At 40.1% G+C, this 22,292-nt stretch overlaps 1 protein-coding gene across 1 annotated transcript in view; it reads left to right on the plus strand.

The window, feature by feature from the left end:
* Positions 1–2,974: 2,974 nt before the first annotated feature.
* LOC138974212 (uncharacterized) overlaps positions 2,975–22,292 on the plus strand; it is a 188,014-nt gene continuing 168,696 nt past the window's right edge. The window contains exons 1-9 of the mRNA XM_070346935.1: positions 2,975–3,053; positions 3,964–4,056; positions 10,896–11,097; positions 11,424–11,536; positions 12,058–12,146; positions 12,584–12,749; positions 16,008–16,126; positions 17,177–17,321; positions 17,468–17,633. Of these exons, the coding sequence (XP_070203036.1) occupies positions 2,975–3,053; positions 3,964–4,056; positions 10,896–11,097; positions 11,424–11,536; positions 12,058–12,146; positions 12,584–12,749; positions 16,008–16,126; positions 17,177–17,321; positions 17,468–17,633 (1,172 nt within the window). The remainder of the gene's footprint in view (positions 3,054–3,963; positions 4,057–10,895; positions 11,098–11,423; positions 11,537–12,057; positions 12,147–12,583; positions 12,750–16,007; positions 16,127–17,176; positions 17,322–17,467; positions 17,634–22,292) is intronic.

The following is a 22,292-nucleotide window of genomic DNA, read 5'->3' on the forward strand; positions in this document are numbered from 1 at the left end:
TTTCCAGTTCAGTTCCCGCTGCTTCCGTTTGGTCGCCGGTGAATTTCGAACAAGGCTTGCCCTATGGGCATACAGGCTTCTTGCCTCTGTTGGGACAGCAGCATCCACACACTTTGGTGGTGGCCGCTAGCTCCTCTCTTCCACTTTCTTTGGTTTTTGATTCCTCTCATCTTCCTCTCAGTCAGGGAATGAGTACCATCGATTGCCAACAGGAAGGACTTCAGGCTTCCGGCCTCCTCTCTCAGCGTCTTTGTCGGGTTCTTTTGGCTTTGAGCCATCCCCTTCGGTTGTCGCTTCGGACTCCAGGTCCGTTGATGATGAGCAGACGCTCGTGGTGGCTCCGGCCAGCTTCAGGGTTGCGCTTGAAGCTGCCGCGGAAGTCACTTCACGCTATTTTCCGGAAGGAGCTTCGTCTTCGGCCACGCCTTCGGCGTCCGGTCCGTCGGCGATGGCTGATTTCCGGTTGGCAAAAGAGGAAACAGCTACTTCCGGTTCGAAGTATCATCTTCAGTAGCTTTTCAACTTTCTCGACTCTTCGCCAAGCCCCCTCCTTCCGGCAGCGGGTTGCCTCCGGAATAACTTGCCGCTCCTGCGCAGGCTTCCTCCTTCGTGCCCTTAGCGGCTCAGAGGAAGTTGCCTTGGCCAAGCTCGTCGTGGAACCTTCTGTCGTGCGCCGTTACCGGTCACGCCGGAACTTCTTTCGCTTCTTACGAAGCCGTTGAGGAAGGATTCTGTTCTGCCGCTCTATGAGCAGACTCTCCTATCCTCTGAGGAAGTGGGCCGACAGCTTTTGGAACTCAGTTCCATTTCCGAGACTCTCCTGCGGGCGCTTTCTCGTGCTCTGACAGATTCCTTGGTGGCCTTTACTCTTAGTAAAGAGCAGGACGCGGAGGACGTGTCCACACTCCTCTCCGCACTTGCAAGGGTGAACGAGGAACAGATGAGGCTGTCCTCTCTGCACTATTTCCATGCGGTCTCGTGCAGAAGGGACTTGTTTCTTGCCCACTCCCAGTTTTCTGAGGAGTCGACAAGGAACACACTCAGATCGTCACCATTGGTGGACGGTCTCTCTACCGCAACCTGGCCTCTCTTGCCAGGAAGCAGGAGATTGAGACCAACAGAGAACAGCAGTTCTCTTCTTTTGCGCTTCAATATCTGAAGCAGCAAAAGCAGGCCGCACCTAAGCAGGCTATACCTAAGCGGACTCAGCCCAAGCAGCTTAAGTCCTCAGCTCAGGTTTAACCGGAGAGATTGTTTCTTTCACAGCCGTCATAGGTACGCTGGGTTTTTGGAACAACGGCTGGCCTTCGGGCTTCTGGGTTTTTAGCCTCGGCTGGCGCAACAGCCATTTCATCCGTTGGCGGTGGTGGTTGTTGCTTTTCTTGTGCTTGTGGCTTCGGACTTCGACACTCTTTCCTTTTCCCAGTGTATGGGGGCTGGGATAGGTCGATTTCCGTTTGAGTGGGGTTTCTGTCTTTGGGCTTCCCCGTTTTCTCTTCTTTGCCACAAGCTTCTGGACTTGGTCCTGGTTTGTCTTTCGCTGAGTCTGACTCTGTCTTTCTCTGGCGATCAGACGCGTTCTGTTGTTTCGTCCAAACTTAAGGTTCACTTGAGTTGGCCTCGGAAGTAACATCCAGATTTTCCTGAGGGTGCATTGCCTTGGCAATGCATGTTTGAGGAGTCATTCTTGTGGCCTTTCACTTTTCTCAGGTTTTTCGGCTACACCTCTCCTTTGGCAGAGGTCTAGTTAATGTTCCAGTTTTCTCGGTGCTGGCCTCTAGGCCAGCATCTTATTTGGCGGCCGAAACTTTTGTTTCTTACGGTACCTGTGTACTTTGGGTACTTTGGTACAATGGCCGGCCTACGGGCATCAAGGCTCTCAGCCTTAGCCTGCGCTATAGTCTCCTGCCTGTCGCGTTGCGACTTTGGCATTTTGGTTCTTGTGACTTCGGATTTCGTCTCTTCCTCTTCTCCCTCATGCTTGCATGAGGTGAGTTGGGACGATTTCTGCTGGGTTGGGTTTCCGGTTATGGTCACCCTTTTGTCACTTGCAACTATGACTATTACGTTTTTCCCCTGAGAACTCTTGTCTCGGGAGTCTTATGGCTGGTTGGCTTCACGGTTTTCCGTTTATTCTTACCAGCCTTATTTTTTCTGTTTTGGGTTTTTGATTTATTTTCAATTACCTACAAGCAGTCTGCTCTGCGAACACTCTGGCTTTTGTCATTTTGTTTCCGGTCACCGGTCACATTAGGATTTGGCCACTGAGGTTTCCGCATTTCCGGTGCTTAAGCACTATCATAGGTCGCATCTTCCTCTTTTTACCCCTCTCTCTGCTTTCGCAGGGATTGGTAGAGGAAGACTGATGACCGTCTCCCTTTGAGATTTGCTCATTGAGTTGGACTCTGGTACTTGGTACGCAGGTGTCTCTCTCTTTCTCTTTTTCGGAGTTTGGTCACTCTTCTGGAGCTGACTGTTCTCTCAAAGGCCTTTCGGGTCTCACTCCATTCCAAAGTTTCTTACTTTGGCATGATTGCCTTATGGTCTCCGTGAGGTTCGGTCCTTTTCAGGGCTAAGCGGACAACCTTACGCACGGATCTTTTCCAGGCCATTAGCATTTCCTTCCAATATAAGGGGGGGGGGGGGCAGCTTGTCTTTCCCTCTACTTGGCTCGGGTTTATTCAAGGCTTGGGTCCTTTTCCGGACTGTTTTACGGTTCAGGAGATTGGAAGAAGTGCTGGGCACAGCTTACTGGCTCTCTGATGTTGTCTTTCGCATTTCTTGCCTGAGAGACATCGCGGCTGTCAATCAGGATGGTTCTCGGTCCGTTTTCTGTCGTTGGCAGTGGGCCAGTTCCTGGCAAGGGTTTAGAGTGAGTTAGATGTTTCTTTCTCACGGGATCCTTTCTTGACTTTTGGCAGTGGGCCAGTTTTTTGGCAAGGAATTTTCTTTCCCTCTGCCTTGTCATAGCTATATGCTATCTTTCCCCTCGGCTCGGCCCGAGCTCATTTTCCAGGGCCTGGGCCTCCTCCTCGGCCTTTACGGTCTAGGAGGTTGGATGATGTCCTGCGCACAGTTTTCTGGCGCCCGGATTTTGTCTTTATCAGGTTCTGAAGGGAGACATTGCTGCCTTTTGTCAGGATGGGTCTCGGTCCATTCCTTCCTTGGCGGCAGCTGGTTTATGTCTCTCCAGAACTTAAGAGTGAGTTTGAACTTTTTGATCTTACCAAAAAGTGGTGGTGACCTTGTTGGAGTTATCTGCTATTATGTGATTCGGAGTAAGAATATGTAATTTAATCGAAAATTTTTAATTACATTTTCATTTGATTAATATACTTACCCGAATCACATAGGTAATTCCCTCCCACCTTCCCCGCTTTTAGTTTCTATGTATTCTAGAAGTCGAATGAGGATTCCACGTGTGGGTACAGTAGCTGTGACGTAATGCACACTACGGGAGGTAACCCTGGGTGGCAAGTTTGCTACTTTTTTTTGTATGGGTTGCTTCCCTTTAACTATGGACGGGATAGCGTTTTCAGACACCTTAGCATCTCGACTGCGTCAATGCTATTATGTGATTCGGGTAAGTATATTAATCAAATGAAAATTTAATTACAAATTTTCGATTTGACGACACAGCTGTTGTAAAGGGGAAAGGAAAAACCCTCTCGGATCGTTTTGAAAGTTATGCAATGAAATTCAGGGTTTTAAATAATGATTGTTTTCAATTTACATAACAAGTATATTTAAAGAACATTAGTGTTGTCGTCAAATTCAGAGGAAAGAGCACTCTTATGTGGCATTTTTTTTCTATCTTGACCACTCGATTCGATATTGTTATTTACCAGGAACGCCGCGTCCCCGGTGGCGCAGCTAATGTAAAACAGCTTAACTCACTTTCATAGACACATTGACATCACATTAGACCTATGACTTTCTGAAGTTAACATTTGGTCTTTGCAGTTCTGGTGAAAACTGCCTCTGTGGCGATACTGAATTTCACGTCAATCGTCAATAATCCGGAAAAGTTTATCTTCAACGTTTCCTTTTCTGCTGGTAAGTATAAACACAAATATGTCAGTGTGCCGCAGTATTGATTTGTCAAAATAGAATTTCACAAGCTGTTTTATATAATCCGAATGAATTAAACGAGCCATGGTATAGGTTTGGAAAAGTATTAATATCAAACCCTATCTTCATGCTGCAAATAGACTCAAGCTCAGAAGTTAAGCAATATTTATGCACAATATAACATTAGTTGCTACATTATTGAACGTTAAACATATTATAAACTGAGCAAACAAATTATTGCACCTATTTCCGTACCCCAACAAAAACATTCAGTGCTGTGTCATTTCATTCACACTGCAAAGGCCCTTCACTTGGCTACCGGGCACACTTTTCAGATCAAAGATGTCGGTTGTAGGTATCACGTGACCGCCGCCGAAGTCAGGGTATACCCCTAAAATTGACCTGACAAAAACGTGATGTACACTGAGCCCAAAAAGTTAAGAATATTTTTTCATTGGTATACCCCAGATGTTAAAAAGCAGTTTTTGGGTCAGGTAAGACACCAAATAAACCTTTTGGTGTAAAAAATGCAAAATATTATTCAGTTTAAGTCACCGTTTCGACGGTTGAAGGTGAATCATGCCGTCAAAAAACGCCATTTTTAACTGTAGGCGTGGTCACGGACATGTGACGTTATACCCAAATATTGCTCAGATTCAAGAAACACATTTTTAAGCAGAAGAAAGACTGATCTTTAAATACACGTATATTTCTGACCCAAAAATTGTTGTTTAACATCTGGGGTATACCACTGAAAAAATATCCTTAACTTTTTGGACTCAGTGTACCAATTAAATATCGACACAAATTCAGAATAGGCTTAACTTGGCAATGTTTACATACGAGAAGAAAGAACAAGTCGCGTAAGGCGAAAATACAACATTTAGTCAAGTAGCTGTCGCACTCACAGAATGAAACGAAACGCAATGCAATTTTTCAGCAAGACCGTATACTCGCAGCATCGTCAGTCCACCGCTCATGGCAAAGGCCGTGAAATTGACAAGAAGAGCGGGGTAGTAGTTGCGCTGAGAAGGATAGCACGCTTTTCTGTACCTCTCTTCGTTTTAACTTTCTGAGCGTGTTTTTAATCCAAACATATCATATCTATATGTTTTTGGAATCAGGAACCGACAAGGAATAAGATGAAAGTGTTTTTAAATTGATTTCGAAAATTTAATGTTGATAATAATTTTAATATTTTTAATTTTCAGAGCTTGTTTTTAATCCAAATATAACATATTTATATATGTTTTTTGAATCAGAAAATGATGGAGAATAAGATGAACGTAAATTTGAATCGTTTTATAAAAACACTTTTTTTTTTACAATTTTCCGATTTTTAATGACCAAAGTCATTAATTAATGTTTAATCCACCAAGCTGAAATGCAATACGGAAGTCCAGGCTTCGTCGAAGATTACTTGACCAAAATTTCAACCAATTTGGTTGAAAAATGAGAGCGTGACAGTGCCGCCTCAACTTTCACAAAAAGCCGGATATGACGTCATCAAAGACATTTATCAAAAAAAGGAAAAAAACGTTCGGGGATATCAATCCCGGAAACTCTAATGTAAAATTTCATAAAGATTGGTCCAGTAATTTGGTCTGAATCGCTCTACACACACGCACGCATGCACACACACACACACACACACACACACACACACATACACACACACACACACACATACACACACACACACACACACATACACCACGACCCTCGTTTCGATTCCCCCTCTATGTTAAAACATTTAGTCAAAACTTGACTAAATGTAAAAACAAGTCGCGTAAGGCGAAAATACAACATTTAGTCAAGTAGCTGTCGAACTCACAGAATGAAACTGAACGCAATGCAACGCAGCAAGACCGTATACTCGTAGCATCGTCAGTCCACCGCTCACGGCATAGGCAGTGAAATTGACAAGAAGAGCGGGGTAGTAGTTGCGCTGGGAAGGATAGCACGCTTTTCTGTACCTCTCTTCGTTTTAACTTTCTGAGCGTGTTTTGAATCCAAACATATCATATCTATATGTTTTTGGAATCAGGAACCGACAAGGAATAAGATGAAAGTGTTTGTAAATTGATTTCGAAAATTTAATTTTGATAATAATTTTTATATATTTAATTTTCAGAGCTTGTTTTTAATCCGAATGTTTTTGGAATCAGCAAATGATGGAGAATAAGATAAACGTACATTTGGATCGTTTTATAAAAAACATATTTGTCTGTTTGTGATGGGGTCTGATGGTTTCCGATTGTCTGCATGTTCATGGAAACCTTCGTGTTTGCATAACAGTTTTATAGGGCTAAGAAATTAGCCCTAACATTTTCAATCCTGTTTGATTCCACTTCGCCTCCCGAGGTGATCGTAGTGTTTCGGCACTCGGTTACATTTGTGTAAACAAACAGTGTGTTTATTTTTTTTTATTAAAATTGCATAAATCAGATGGTTGTATCACTTTTTTTCTCGTGAAAATGTGATGACACTTTATCTTCCAAAGGGGTGTATACCTAGCAAACGCCCACCCCCTACTTTTTCCCGAAATATGTGCGGAGGGGGGGGGAGGGGGGGCGTATGCTAGGGATTGTACGGTATATGGGTGCGTCTCAGAATCTCGTCCTCTGTTTGTGACATTATCACCAAAAGTAAAATCTTCCCAGAAAACGTTGATAATACTATTTACACACTTCTCAGGGTGTACCTTTTCAGTTTAAACAAGAAAAAATATAACATTGCCTTTAGTTTGCCATATATTGAGCATTATTTGGACCATGTGTGCAAAATCACCCGTGTAACATGGAAACAATAAAAGACAAAAAAACTGCATTTATAAGGCTGAAAACGACTTTTATTCAGTTATTATTGTTGAATCAAAAGCCATTATAGAGTTCAATATGAAATGACTACATGCAAACAACAAAATAATGTTTTTTTCAAAGTTCCATGCATTCGTCAAAATTTCAATACAAAAATGAAAATTAATTAATGATATCCTGATCAGAACATGTTGATACATGGCATTCATTCAGTCTTATTGACATTTAACCTTCACAATAGCATATATACAAAGATTTGTTGCTCTAAGACAAAATGTTAGAAAGTTATCCCAAAAGAATGCAAAATGGTCACCGATGTAACATGGAAACATCACTTTTGTAACAAAGAAACGGTTATGCTTTTTCCCACAAACTTTACTAAATGAAGCTGATTTTGCAACCAGATTCTTCTTAGGTAAAATGCCAAACACTAAAACAGGAACAGAAAGAAAAAAAGCTGGACAAAATCAAGCAAACTTTGCCCCAAAAAAGAGAAACATTAATGAAAAGTTCATCACCGACGTAACTCGGAAACGAACAACCAGACATGTATTATAAGGTTTGACATGAAGAATGCAAATGTTCAAAAGTGGTTCATTCAATTGTTAAGACAATAAACCAAAGGCATTGGTTACATATAGAACAGTTGCCACTTGCAGTTAATTAATTTATTTTAAAAGAAATAATGCCCCCTGGCATTGAAGGTGGGGTCACGAATCATGGTTGCATCAGATGTAGGGACTAAGGAAATATCATCGATCCCTGGAAAGCAATAGTAGTTCCCCTCCGGTTTCCTTCGAAGGAACGTTACCACCAGTTCATCAGGTCGAATCTCTTGCACCTGAAACATGCAAATACCTGCGATTTCAACTAAAGATTGATGCAATATGTGTACTAGTTTCACTAACATGAATTTGTTTAATGTCTATCAAGATTTTGATGCATCCACATTCACTGGCTAAAAACAAAATAAAGTAATTATTTTGTTCAGACTTACCATTCCATTGAACATACAACTTTTACAATTAAAGAAAACATTGACACTTACCGTTCCTTTAAATGGATTTCGGAAATTTAATTTTGATCATAATTTTTTATATTTTTAATTTTCAGAGCTTGTTTTTAATCCAAATATAACATATTTATATGTTTTTGGAATCAGGAAATGATGTAAAATAAGATGAACGTAAATGTGGATCGTTTTATATAAAAAAAAAATTATTACAATTTTCAGATTTTTAATGGCCAAAGTCATTAATTAATTTTTAAGCCACCAAGCTGAAATGCAATACCGAAGTCCGGCCTTCGTCGAAGATTGCTTTACACAAATTTCAATCAATTTAATTGAAAAATGAGGGTGTGACAGTGCCGCCTCAACTTTTACAAAAAGCCGGATATGACGTCATCAAAAGTATTTGTCGAAAAAAAGAAAAAAACGTCCGGGGATATCATACCCAGGAACTCTCATGTCAAATTTCATAAAGATCGGTCAAGTAGTTTAGTCTGAATCGCTCTACACACACACACGCACAGACAAACAGACACATACACACACATACACCACGACCCTCGTTTCGATTCCCCCTCTATGTTAAAACATTTAGTCAAGTTTTGACTACGTGAAATCGAAAGAAAAACTATTATTAACAAATGTTTAGCCTAATTTTTCACTTCATAGAATATCATAGCAGCAAAAACTCACCTTTTCTTAAGAACCTTGGGTGTTGATCACTGTCGTAACAAAATCACAGACTTCGGAAACATTCTCGAAATCTTTCTTCGCTGCTGGAACCTGAACTATTTCTCTCTGTAACTGCGCATGCGTAGTCACCCGCACCTCTAAGTCACTACGCGCAAAATAGTTCTAATCTTTCTTCAAAACTCTGAACATTATTTGCAAAACCGTTCACCATCGTAACGGAATTTTGAAGAAGCATGTCATATTGCGCAACTTTCAACTTAGTTTGCAGATGCAATTTTGAGAAAATAATACTTAAATAACATTTAACTTAGCGAGTTTCTATGCCCTTTCATGTCAAGATCGTGTTGAAGATGAATATGCAAATTCTAAAGTTCAAATTTAGGACTTGTTGCTGTTGCACGCGTGTGGAAACCTATGTTACGACAGTGATGGCAAACTTTTAAGCGATTAATTTCGTTTAAAAAACAATTCTGTGGACAAAATAACATTTCAACTGTCAAGTACACTTAAACCAAACACACATAACAAAAATAGCAGTCCTTGGACATTCTAAACGATTCTTGTAGTGAGGTACAAAACTAGTTGATGGTTCATGTCACAGATCAGACCTCCATTTTTCACGCATTTAATCATTTCTTTCGCAAAACAACCTTCATAATAATCATGCAAAATACTCAGTTTTGTTTGTACTATTTCTTTATTCATTTTACTTCTCAAAAATACCAATATCATGATTTAAAATTCAGTATGTTTCAATTGTGGGCTAATTTGATTATGGCACACACAAAAGGTTCAGTTTCTGAGACGCACCCATATGCCAGTTAAGACCGTTCACTTAACCTTCAGGATCACCTTTTGGATTACATATTTCTTTTACAGGGATCACGTGACCACCGCTCAAGTAAGGGTACCTTCAAAATCGACCAGACAAAAACAGAAGAGCCGAATGAAAAATGGACAAAAAATCACAATAGGCAAAACTTTGCAACTTTGACATACAATAAGAAATTCAAACTAATTGTCTACCCTGAACAGATTGTTTTGTTTTGCTACCTTGCGTATTTCGTGTGCTATGCTATTCCTACTAATGCAGGTGTCGATCGCAAGAACGGTCAAAAACGGAACGTTTAACGTCAATTTGTTATGGGTATCATGACAAAAAGCGCTTGGTGGATTTCTTTGAAAATTTCGGAATATTTTACTAACATACTAGAGATACTTCGTGCGAAAGTTTGGATCGTTACGGTTAATTATCCAGATGTGGCTCAATGTTTCGGAAAATGTTGTTAAACTTGTCATAGGATTGTTCACTTGTCTTCAAAAAAATCATGACTTTGTATATCCACAGATAAATGATTGATACAGATTCTGTCTAAGTTTTATTTGCGTTTAGCCGCTGGCGTTAATTTTCTAATCATGCAAACACATGAGAAAAAAAATGGAACGTTCACGCAGTGTGCTTATAGCTGTTATCGCTGGGTGCCTCTTAAAACATGCTACGGTCACCCTTGGCTGGACATCGCTGTGGCACCTGAATCATCGCTTAAATATGTAGCGTGTTAACAGGCCCAGCAAATTCGCATCAGTGCTACAAGCACATAAAACTTTAGCAGAGTGTGTATCAATCATTTTTCTAAAGACATGCAAAGTCATGAATTTTTTGGACCCAAGGGAACAATCCTATGACGAGATTTAAAAATTCTTTTGAAAAAGTGCATAACATTTTAGCAAACACCTGTAACAATCCATAATGTCGCTCGAAGTATCTCTAGTATGTTGGTAAAATATTCTGAAAGTTTCAAAGCAATCCACCAAATCATTGCTAAAGACAAAGTGCAGACTTTTTTGTCATGATACTCCTAAAAAATGACGCAAAAAAGTCCCATTTTTGACCGCTCTTGCGATCGACACCTGCATCAGTAGGAATAGCATAGCACGCGAAATATGCAAGGTAGCAAAACAAAACAATATATTCAGGGTAGATAATTTGTTTGACTTTCTTCTCGTATGTCAAAGTTGCAAAGTGTTGCGTATTGTGATTTCTTGTCAATTTTTCATTCGGCTCTTCCGTTTTTGTCTGGTCGATTTTGAGGGTACCCTTACTTGAGCGGCGGTCACGTGATCCCTGTACAAAAAAATATTTAATCCAAAAGGTGATCCTGAAGGTTAAATGAACGGTCTTAACTGGCATATACAGTTTCAATGAAATGACACGGGGATTAATGCTTTAATTTGGGTTTGAAATTTGTTGCAATAATTTTGTGGCCAAGTTTATATAACATAATTCCCACATTTGACAACAGCTAAGAAGACTGATTGGTGCGAGAGTCCTGGTAGCATGGACATTACAAATGAGCAGAGCGAAACGTCTTTCATGCTGGCCTCGCCTCCCCTGTCAGAGTGGAGCAGCACAGTACAATACAAGGCAAACACCTTTTGTAAGTGGACCATCGACTTTGCCAACACCAACGAGCGGAGGACCATGTGGGTTACCTTTCACTGGAAGTGAGTCAACACCGAGGTTCCCCATTCCCTTTGGGGCATTACTATTCTTAAATTCGGTACACTGGGAATCTAGACAAAGGTGGTGGTCGTGGTGGTGGTGACGGCGTGTGTGGTGTGTGTGTGTGTGTGTGTGTCTGTGTGTGTCTGTGTCTGTGTCTGTGTGTGTGTCTGTGTCTGTATGTGTGTGCCTGTGTGTCATTAATGTAGGTTCTGCATTGTTTATTATCTTTGTGTTTGTGTAAAGATCTCGAACAAGATTAGTCTAAAGTAGTGGTAAGGGCCATAAGTTGCATATCGTAGTTCAGTTTGTTTTCAAATGTCCCCAGGAATATGTCCATGGAAGATGGCCAGATTGGCTGCAAAAATGACTACGTGCAGATTGGAACCGCTAATAAGACAGAGAGATTCTGCAGAATGCCGCTTGCTCCAACTTCTTTTAGTGAGTATACTGCTCAAAATCAAACTTAATGAAAAACAAACAAAAACAAAACACGAGATTGAACTTGTCACTTCCGATATCAAAAGACAGAACAAAGGACAAAGGTAGATCGTTGTTGGTGATCATGGATAGCGTTTAATCTATTTGTTTTGCCGTTATAAAGTTTTTGCAGATACTAGTCTTAGTTATTTGTTGATTTGTTGGGTCTCTTTTTACCAATTTGGCTATTCGGGATGTGCTAAATTTTCTCTTTTTCGCTCATGAGTAGAGGTAAAAACACTCAATACAACTATGTGCTATTGACACACATTCTTTCTGAGTTGATTCGTGTTGATGGCAATACATAATTTCAGTTCATGTGCATTTGCATTTTTGAGTTCGAGTTCTCCCGAATTGTGGACGGGAGAGATTACCCTGTACAAAGATAGTGCTAAGTGGCACTCACAATTAAGTTGCCAATCCATTATTGCCACCATGTACCACCATTTTGTGTAAACATAACTTTTGTTTTAATTTTGCAGCAACACATATGACATGGCCTCTGATAGTCCGTTTTGAATCTGACGTTCAATTAGAAAATACAGGATTCCAACTAAACATAACAATGGACGTGAGTCTCGCTCTCATTATGTCTGTTTACCTCTCACTGTCTTTGTGTCTGTATCTTTGTCTTTGTATGTGTCTCTCTGCCTCCTTCTCTCACACACTCTCTCTCTCTCTCTCTCTCTCTCTCTCTCTCTCTCTCTCTCTCTCTCTCTCTCTCTCTCTCTCTTACTCTCTCTCTCTTTCTCTCTCTCTCCCTCTCTCTCTCTCTCTCTCGCTCTCTCTCTTTCTCTCTCTCTCACTTTCTCCCTCTCTCTCGCTCTCTTTCTGTCTGTCTCTCTCTCTCTCTCTCTCTCTCTCTCTCTCTCTCTCTCTCTCTCTCTCTCTCTCTCTCTCTCTCTCTTTCTCTCTCTCTCTCTCTTAGAATTTCAGAATTTCCTAAACTGATATATTGAACTTGTAAAGGTGAGATTCTTAACAATGCTTTGGACCCATTGCGTACAGACTCGGCAGTGTGCACGCAGTGGAACAGATTACTGCCAAGGATTTCCCGGCACCAGCAGGCCGTGTTGTGACGAAAACAAGGGCTACAGGTGTTGTGCCCACAAAGATGCCCCTTCAGCATTCCCCTGGCTCTGTCACCTCGAAGCGATGTGTGCTGGTTATGTGGGTAAGTACATACAAACACCCATCATGAATAATAAAGGATGTGTGTTACTTATGCAGGTGAATACATACAAACACCCGTCATGACAAACAATAAATTAAATCAAATATAATGCATGTAATGTTTGATCAAAGCATATAGTGTGCTGGTTATGTTGGCCGTACATCACATTATCTATGATGAACTTTTAGAACCTTCTTTTTACATTGATTGATCTGTATGTAAATTGGGTTAAGCATGAAGCTTTCCATGTGAGCTGATAAAGGAAACACCCTTGCATCGGTCTTGTATAGCAAAATATGTATCGCAGAGAGACGCAGATTTCCGCGAAAGCAAAACAAAAACAAAAACAAGTTGCGTGAAGCGATATGAAAACATTATAAGTCATTACTAAACTTGAATGATTAATACCAGAAACCGGATATCACTAAGACTACCTTCAGATAGTCTCGGCTAGCCATACCCGAAGACCGAGGAGGGTCACGCTCGTCTTCACGAAGCATGTGACCGTAGTACTTACTTAAAGGCACAGTAAGCTTCCCGTAAACCATCACAACTACTGTCAGGCTTTTACACACAGTACAGACATACTTCCATTTGAACGCTCACCGAACGTGAACATCCTGGCTGCTTTCCGTCGAGAGTGAGACATTTTCAAAGAATTTATTTTCGTGGACCGTCTGATCTACAATCAGGCTACAAATCTACAAATCTACGATTTGGTGCTAGAACTAACTTTTAAAATCTAAATAATAAATTGAGAGCTTGTAACCCAAACGTACTTACATCATAAAAGATTTCTTTTTTCATCAAGACAAGATCATTACAATTCGAAGTTTTGAAAGTTTAAAAAAAGAGCCCGGAAGCAGGGTCACGATAGTCGTGTCTCAAAGCAGACGATTTGTATGCATAGCGCTCGCTTTCTTTGAAGCCAGCCGTCGCCGACAAGTTCGTGTGACTCGCAGCCATTTGTGGCGTTTTAGAATCAGAGGTACACAATAACGTGCTATTGCAGATACGGCCGGTGGCATTGAAATTACAAACTGACGACTAAATTGTGAAAAGAAGGAAAGTGGATCACACGGGCTCGCGATGGCTGAGGGGTTAGATAAACCACAAAATCTGGTGTGTGGTTTACGCGAGCTAAATAACAATTGAAACGAACTGTTTCATTCAATGCTATTAAATGCTATTGCAAGTGTGTTCCATAAGGTTAGAACTGCTTTTATTCATAGAAGTGTTTTTCGTTTTGTAAACCATTTGAGACATACTGGGTGGCCGAGTGGTAACGCACTTGCGCTCGGAAGCGAGAGGTTGCGAGTTCGACCCTGGGTCAGGGCGTTAGCAATTTTCTCCCCCCTTTCCTAAACCTAGGTGGTGGGTTCAAGTGCTAGTCTTTCGGATGAGACGAAAAACCGAGGTCCCTTCGTGTACACTACATTGGGGTGTGCACGTTAAAGATCCCACGATTGACAAAAGGGTCTTTCCTGGCAAAATTGTATAGGCATAGGATACAATAAATGTCCACCAAAATACCCCTGTGACTTGAAATAATAGGCCATAACAAGTAGGATATGCGCCGAAATGGCTGCAATCTGCTGGTCGATGTGAATGCGTGATGTATTGTGTACAAAATTCCATCTCACACGGCATAAATAGATACCTGCGCCTTGAGTCCGAGTCTGGAGATACGCGCGCGATATAAGACTTCATATATAACATACTGGGGCTTTAACCTTTTTTCTTTCATTCTGAACACATGTATGATGTTTAGAGTAAACATGACAAATCTATCTATTTTTGAATTCAGGAGAAGATGAAGTATACAATGCAATCATTGTTTAATCTGTTTCTGAAAATTATATTTTAATGACAACTTTAATGAGCAAGCTAATTAATTATTTGTTAAGCTTTCAAGCTGAAATACAATCCCATAGTCCGGACGTCGTCGAAGATTGCTTGACCAAAAATGTCAATTAATTTGGTTGAAAAAATGAGGGAGTGACAGTGCAGCCTCAACTTTCACTAAAATCCATATATGACGTACGTCATCACAGATACTTATCAAAAAATGAAAAGAAAAGTTTGGGGATATCATACCCAGGATCTCTCATATTAATTTTTTTTAAATTTTTTATGAAGATCGGTTCAGTAGTTTTCTCGGAATCGTTAAACACGCACACACATACACCACCAACCAACCTGGTCGCGATTAAAACATTTAGTCAAAACTTGACTAAAATGTTAAAAAAAAGCTATATAGTGCATTAAGTTGTGAACTGTACTTGTACCTGTAACTAACATTTTTTATAGTATAGTTCAACGCAGGTGAGAGGGACAACATAATGTTTTTGTTTACATGCACAATTTGTCTTTCACCATAGGTACACTACATTGGGGTGTGCACGTTAAAGATCCCACGATTGACATAAAGGTCTTTCCTGGCTAAATTGTATAGGCATAGATACAAATGCCCACCAAATACCCGTGTGACTTGGAATAATAGGCCGTGAAAAGTAAATATTCGCCTTAATTGGCTTGAGATTTACTGGCCGATGTGAATGCGTGATATATTAAGTAACAAATTCCATCTCACACGGCAGAAATTAATATGTAAAGCGCTTAGAGAACGTCAAGCGTTATATAAATCGCCCCATACATACATACTTAGGGATTTACAGGTAGTTTACCAAAGGCGCCATTTTGGAATGTTTTCTGACGATTTTGACCTTCAAAAGTTCAAGGCACATTTGCTGCACTCTAATGTAGAAACAACCGCAATGAATTTGCTCAAAACTGTTGAGAAACTATGTCAAATGATTACATACATTTTAATCAGCGGGCCGTTTGCATCGCTCAGCTCTCCTGTCAGGAGTCTATAAACTTCCGGTCGTCATCATTATTTATTCCGTGCCATAGAGGGCTAAAAACACTTTCGCATAACAGAGTAAAACACTATTTACGTTAAAAAATAATACGGTCTGCAATGACTACCAAACACAGCGTTTAGATTTGAACTATAGAACGCTCAAACACTAATTCTAAGACCTTCCTCGTGTGTTTTGTCATTGTTTTCAACTCCAAAACGAACCTTGTAACTCTCGGCTCAATTTTAAATCTGTATCTCTAGGAATAGCGCATGAAATAGTCAGGGTCGAAAGGAAGTGTAGAATTGGAATATTAGTTGTCTTTTGCAATCATTTCTTCATAGTTGCGTATGCAACAATGATGTATGACATATGTGTTGATTTTTGTATCCAGGGCCGCCGAAAATTACCGGTCCTATTATCTTCAGCCCGGAGGTGCCGATTGAAGGGGAGAAGTTGGTCATCACATGCAATGCTAGCGGCATTCCACCTCCATCCTACATGTTTAGGAAGGTAAATTGACACACAGTTGCCAGCAGTGGACATCTTTTCGAGGTTAAACAATCCCTGTCGCTGGTTATGTGTTTGGAGAAAGGTTTAAGTCTTCGTGGCCTAGCTGGTCTGATGTCCCCAATAGGGTTATCTGTGAAGGGACACTTCTCTCTCTCTCTCTCTCTCTCTCTCTCTCTCTCTCTCTCTCTCTCTCTCTCTCTCTGTCTGTCTGTCTGTCTCTCTCTTTCTCTCTGTCTCTGTCTCTCTCTCTCTCTCTCTCTTTCTCTCTCTCTCTCTTTCGCCAAAATTAAAGGAGGCAAAAGTAATTCCGCTGTTTAAATCAGATAATTGTTCTGACCCTGCCAATAACAGACCAATCTCAATTCTTCTTGTTTTATTCAAATCACTTGAAACACACTTGGCCACACATTTTAAGAAATACGACCTCATTCATTTAAACCAGACAGGCTTTATATTTAGAGAGCATTATTCGTGCCACACATCATTAATAAACCTTTTGAACACTGGATTAGTTACAATAATAATGAACTCGGTTGTGTCCGATTTGTCGATTTTGCTAAAGCATTTGACGTCATCAATCTTGAGTTACTGTTATGAAAACTAGCTGAGTATAGACTGTCACCCAAAACCAGTGTGAGAAACAGGACAAACTTGTACTTTGCTTATGTAAATACGGTCCTCATTGTTACACTCCCGCAGCAAAAGGGTTCCATGCCTCACATGGGGTTGTAGGAGAATATGCAATGAGATTCCCTGAATTCCCCCACGTGTCTATCATAATATATAGCAACATATTGTACTGTCGGATAAGCAAACCCGTGCAGTGTGAAGAAAGGGTAGCGGGGATGAGGAGGACTCTAATCTATGTATTGTGATGGCAACTGGTTAAAGGCTGATCTGAGCTGTGAAATGTAACGACACAAAACCAAGCGGTATCCCTCGTGATGGTAATTACGAACTAACAGGGCAAAAATATGTATTGCAATTTCCTGTGTATTGTAAAGGCAGATTACAAAATATATCGGGACCTGTATATTGTTTTGCTGACAGAACAATAAAGATCTGCGAGAGAAACCCACGACAAAAGGAGAGTACATCATTCCAATTTTCAAATATATGGATGAGGGCGACTATCAGTGTGACGCAATGAACTGGATTGGCTCTGACAGCATGACTGGTTCGTTAAAAGTCAAAAGTGAGTAGTTTGTGGTGTGTGCAGCCTAAGTACGCATCAATGCATATTATGTGTGTGTGTGTGTATATATACTCGGTATATGTATGTGTGTATGTTTGGGTTTAAACTACTTTGGTTTTAAACCTACGTGTGTGTGTGTGTTGCAGGCAATCTGGTGATCTCGCCTAAAGTGGACACTGTCTTCCTGGATTTGTCAGTTCATGAGCATAATGTGGTCGTTTTTACTTGCGAAGTTCCGAACAAAAAAGCAAAGGAGGCCCAGCTAAAATGGTTTGACTATCAGGACAACGAAGTTAATGCTACTTATGGAAAGTGAGACACTGAGTACTTATTTCTTTACATCTAGTCATTATTTGCCGTCAGCTTACACTGGATATCGAGATGAGGTCATTGTGTGTGTGTGTGTGTGTGTGTGTGTGTGTGTGTGTGTGTGTGTGTGTGTGTGTGTGTGTGTGTGTGTGTGTGTGTGTGTGTGTGTGTGTGTGTGTGTGTGTGTGAGTGTCCACTTATTTGCGTGTTAAAAACCTAATTGTAATTGTAATAACATTCCATTGTATTCTAATGAATGTATGTATCATGCCCAATAAACTGAATTGCCGAATGCGCGAAACTATTTTGCACATTTCGCGTCAACGACAAAACTCTGTCCACTTTGAGAAAGCAGCAGCGTTTGCCGTATATATATGTATAAAAGCTTCTAAAACTTGCCAATTTTGCCATCATATTCTTCAGGCTAGTCGTTAATTGGCTTAACCTGTGTGCCTGTGGGACTTTTGATATTTATTGTGGCTTTTTCGCGAAATCGACAGCCATTCTGCAGCAGTTATTGTCACAAAACATTGCATTTGCCTTGTTTTCGATTCCTGTTTTTGTTGGAATGGTCCGTGCTGGTTTGTGTCAACCTTAACCCTGAGCATGAATCCCAACATTCACAAAACAACCTTTTTTTTACACCCCCGGTATAGGGGTGTGTATAGGATTCGCGCCATGTGTTTGTTTGTTTGTTTGTGTTCGCATATAGATCTCAAGAATGAAGGGACCGTTCGTCACCAAACTTGGTGAACAGGTTCTATACATTCCTGAGACGGTCCTTGGGACCAGTCAAACACACGGTTAGGGAGTTATTGGTGGATTAAGATTCTGCAAGGACTTATAGAGGGAGACATTAATGGTCAAAGGGAAGTAACCTTTTCAGTTGGTGGCAGTGAGAATGGTTATTTCCCTTTGACCAACCGGGGTGTTTTTCCTACCTCGGAGGAATTTCTTGTTTTACTAAAATGTGCCATGAATGATCGGTTTTGGGGATATCTATCCATTCTAGCATATAGCTGTGTACACTGGGTGATATACAAGGCATTTGAGGACTTTAAAACAAAACATTGACTGCCGGTTTTGCGAGATTGGCTGCGTTTTACCGATTTCGTGAGATTGTAAACATGTTGCCGATTCTGGAAACGTTGTGTTAAATGTTGTAATGGGCTAAAAAATAACAGAACATTGGTTTATGCAAATTTGGTCATGTGTCCGAATGCTTTGCAGAGACATGTCAATCGCATACCATCTCGTTCTTGTGGTTTTTGCTAGTCAAACTTTAGTTGTCTCTATGGTGACTTATACTGGGTCTAATCTCCTGTGATGTTGCCTCCGTGACTACTAGACAGCCAGCAGAAATATGTGTTGAATCTGTTTTTTTGACATGTATTCATTGACAGGTTTTGCTGCTGAAGAATGTTCTTTTTCTTTGCTTGTGTGGGTGTGACCTCAGTTGCAAGCAGACTGCTTCAACCTTGAGTTGTTTTGCCTTTGTTTCTTTTTTTACATTTAGTCAAGTTTTGACTAAATGTTTTAACATAGAGGGGGAATCGAAACGAGGGTCGTGGTGTATGTGTGTGTGTGTTCGTGTGTGTGTGTGTGTGTGTGTGTGTGTGTGTGTGTGTGTGTGTGTGTGTGTGTGTGTGTGTGTGTGTGTGTGTGTGTGCGTGCGTGCGTGCGTGCGTGTGTGTAGAGCGATTCAGACTAAACTACTGGACCGATCTTTATGAAATTTTACATGAGAGTTCATGGGATTGATATCCCCGAACGTTTTTTTTCTTTTTTTGATAAATGTCTTTGATGACGTCATATCCGGCTTTTCGTGAAAGTTGAGGCGGCACTGTCACGCTCTCATTTTTCAACCAAATTGGTTAAAATATTGGTCAAGTAATCTTCGACAAAGCCCGGACTTCGGTATTACATTTCAGCTTGGTGGCTTAAAAATTAATTCATGACTTTGGTCATTAAAAATCTGAAAATTGTAAAAAAAAATGTTTTTCTTATAAAACGATTCAAATTTACGTTCATCTTATTCTCCATTATGTTCTGATTCTAAAAACATATAAATATGTTATATTTGGATTAAAAACAAGCTCTGAAAATTAAAAATATAAAAATTATTATCAAAATAAAATTGTCCAAATCAATTTAAAAACACTTTCATCTTATTTCTTGTCGGTTCCTGATTCCAAAAACATATAGATATGATATGTTTGGATTAAAAACACGATCAGAAAGTTAAAACGAAGAGAGGTACAGAAAAGCGTGCTATCCTTCTCAGCGCAACTACTACCCCACTCTTCTTGTCAATTTCACTGCCTTTGCCATGAGCGGTGGACTGACGATGCTACGAGTATACGGTCTTGCTGAAAAATTGCATTGCGTTCCGTTTCATTCTGTGAGTTCGACAGCTACTTGACTAAATGTTGTATTTTCGCCTTACGCGACTTGTTTTTTGTTTTGTTTTTTGTAAGGCGAGGGAGCATCCTTGTTCATTTGTTTTTCAATCACATCAGGTAATCACAACATATTTCTTAATCTTAAGTCAAAATCAAACATACAAAGCATATCAATTGGCGCACCATGCCTTCTTCTTCTTCAGCGTTCGACGATGCGCACCATACCAATATTTACCAATACACATTTTAGCGACAATGAACAAATGATTTATATAGCATACCGTTTCAGTGGAAACATTTTTGTCTGCTGGGAATCCTAGCAACACTATATTTGCTGTCAAGCGTATATATATTTTCTATTTACTCTATAAACCACGTTCAACCAAACACTACAAATCTTCTGGCAGAAAAAAAAAGAAATGTTCTATATAATCTGTCTCATTATTGCAATATGTACTATAAACATGTTTAACAATTCCCATTTTAAACAACATTATATTAGTGGGGTAAATATTATGCAACATTTTCCAATGTAATTCTCTCAATCTGGTCTCAGGGGAAACTTTCTGAACAATTAGCCAATTCCAGTGGGTAATTTCAACATCAAATTAACGACAACATGGATTCTTATACTCGAGACTTAATAAATACTGTAAATACTGGCGCGCTCGAAGTCTTCCCCACCAAAACATTGCGAAAACTCTGATTTTTCGAAAGCAGTCACGCGTCCTAAGTTTTGTCTAACAAACGTGTTCCCTGCACTGTGCACAACTTTATATTGCATAAATACTGAGGGAAAAAACCCAACAATCTCCCCTACTTTCGGGAGTGTCAATCAGTCGTTACCGACCATAAAGTCTGCTACGTAGGTTAATTATACCGTGTTGTGCCCATGTCTTAAAACAAGAACACACTTCTGATACATAACCTTATTGTTATTACAAATATATTCAGAATAAACATCATTACACATCATATCCTTATTATTCTGAATCCAAACTTTTAAAACTTCCTTCCAAAACAACGATTTTATCATTTCAACTTCCGTTATCCTTTTCCAACTCACTCTAAATCTACAACATGCAACATTTTTTCCAAACTTTGAAAACCAGAAAGATTGTACAAATGTCCATCTATCTTCCACTGAGGACGTTTGTAATTTCGACGCCCATTCACACAAATTGGACGACTGAATTAGTGTTAAATCAATCATTTTAATGCCTTTTTTCGTATTGGCTTTTCAACACGGATCTTTTAACCTTTTCAAAGGCTTTTTTATTAACGTCTTTCCTTTTCCACAAAAACCTAAAAAGAGGGTGTTTACTCTTTCCAAAACCTTTTTCTGGAATACATAGTGCCTTCATAACGTAAACGAACTGAGGAACAATACAACTTGTAATAACGCACAATTTTCCAAAGTAACCTAAATTTCTTCTTTGCCAAAAGAGCGAGCAATTTTCAAAGAATTAATGTTTCGGATTGTCTCCATCACAATCCGAATCGGACCGTGGTGCGTTTTGGTGCTAGACCTAACTTTTGAAATATAAATAATACATTGACAGCTTGTTACACAGACATTCTTAAATCATAAAATAATTATTTTTTCATCAAGACAAAATCAGTACAATTCGAAATTTTGAAAGTTTGAAAAAAGAAAAGCCCGGAAGCGGGGTCACTCAAGGTCGTGGTTCTCGTAGCAGACGACGGTTTATGCCTCTCGCCAGTTCCCTTGAACAGTCAAAAGCCATCGCTAGAGTTCTTGTGAACCACAGCCGTTTGTTTTGTGCATAGTCAGAGGTACATAATAACGTGCTATTGCAGATAAGCTCACAGCGAGCCGCATTCAAACTACAAACTGACGACTGCATTGTGAAAAAGGAAAACTGGATCACACGGGTTCACGATGGCTCAGGGGTAAAATAAACCACGCAAAAATAAATTCTTTGAAAATTGCTAGCTCTTTACGGAGGGCACCTAGGATGTTCTCAAGCGGTGAGTGTTTAAATGAAAGGGTGTTTGTACTGTGTGTAAAAGCCTGACAGTATATGTGATGGTTTACGGGAGGCTTACTGTGCCTTTAATATCTGCAACATTTTATTTTTCTTTGATGACCAGTTCTCCTCAAGAGCGGATGCTGCACAAACATTACAACAAAAAACAATGCCGAGTATCCTCAACTTATTTTTTCCAAACAAGACCGTTACACTCTGCACCACGGCCTCTACTGGAGCCAACCCACATGGCCTCCGTTTATGTACGG

Source organism: Littorina saxatilis, linkage group LG8 (genome assembly GCF_037325665.1).
Source record: "Littorina saxatilis isolate snail1 linkage group LG8, US_GU_Lsax_2.0, whole genome shotgun sequence".
NCBI classification, from domain to species: Eukaryota; Metazoa; Mollusca; class Gastropoda; order Littorinimorpha; family Littorinidae; genus Littorina; species Littorina saxatilis.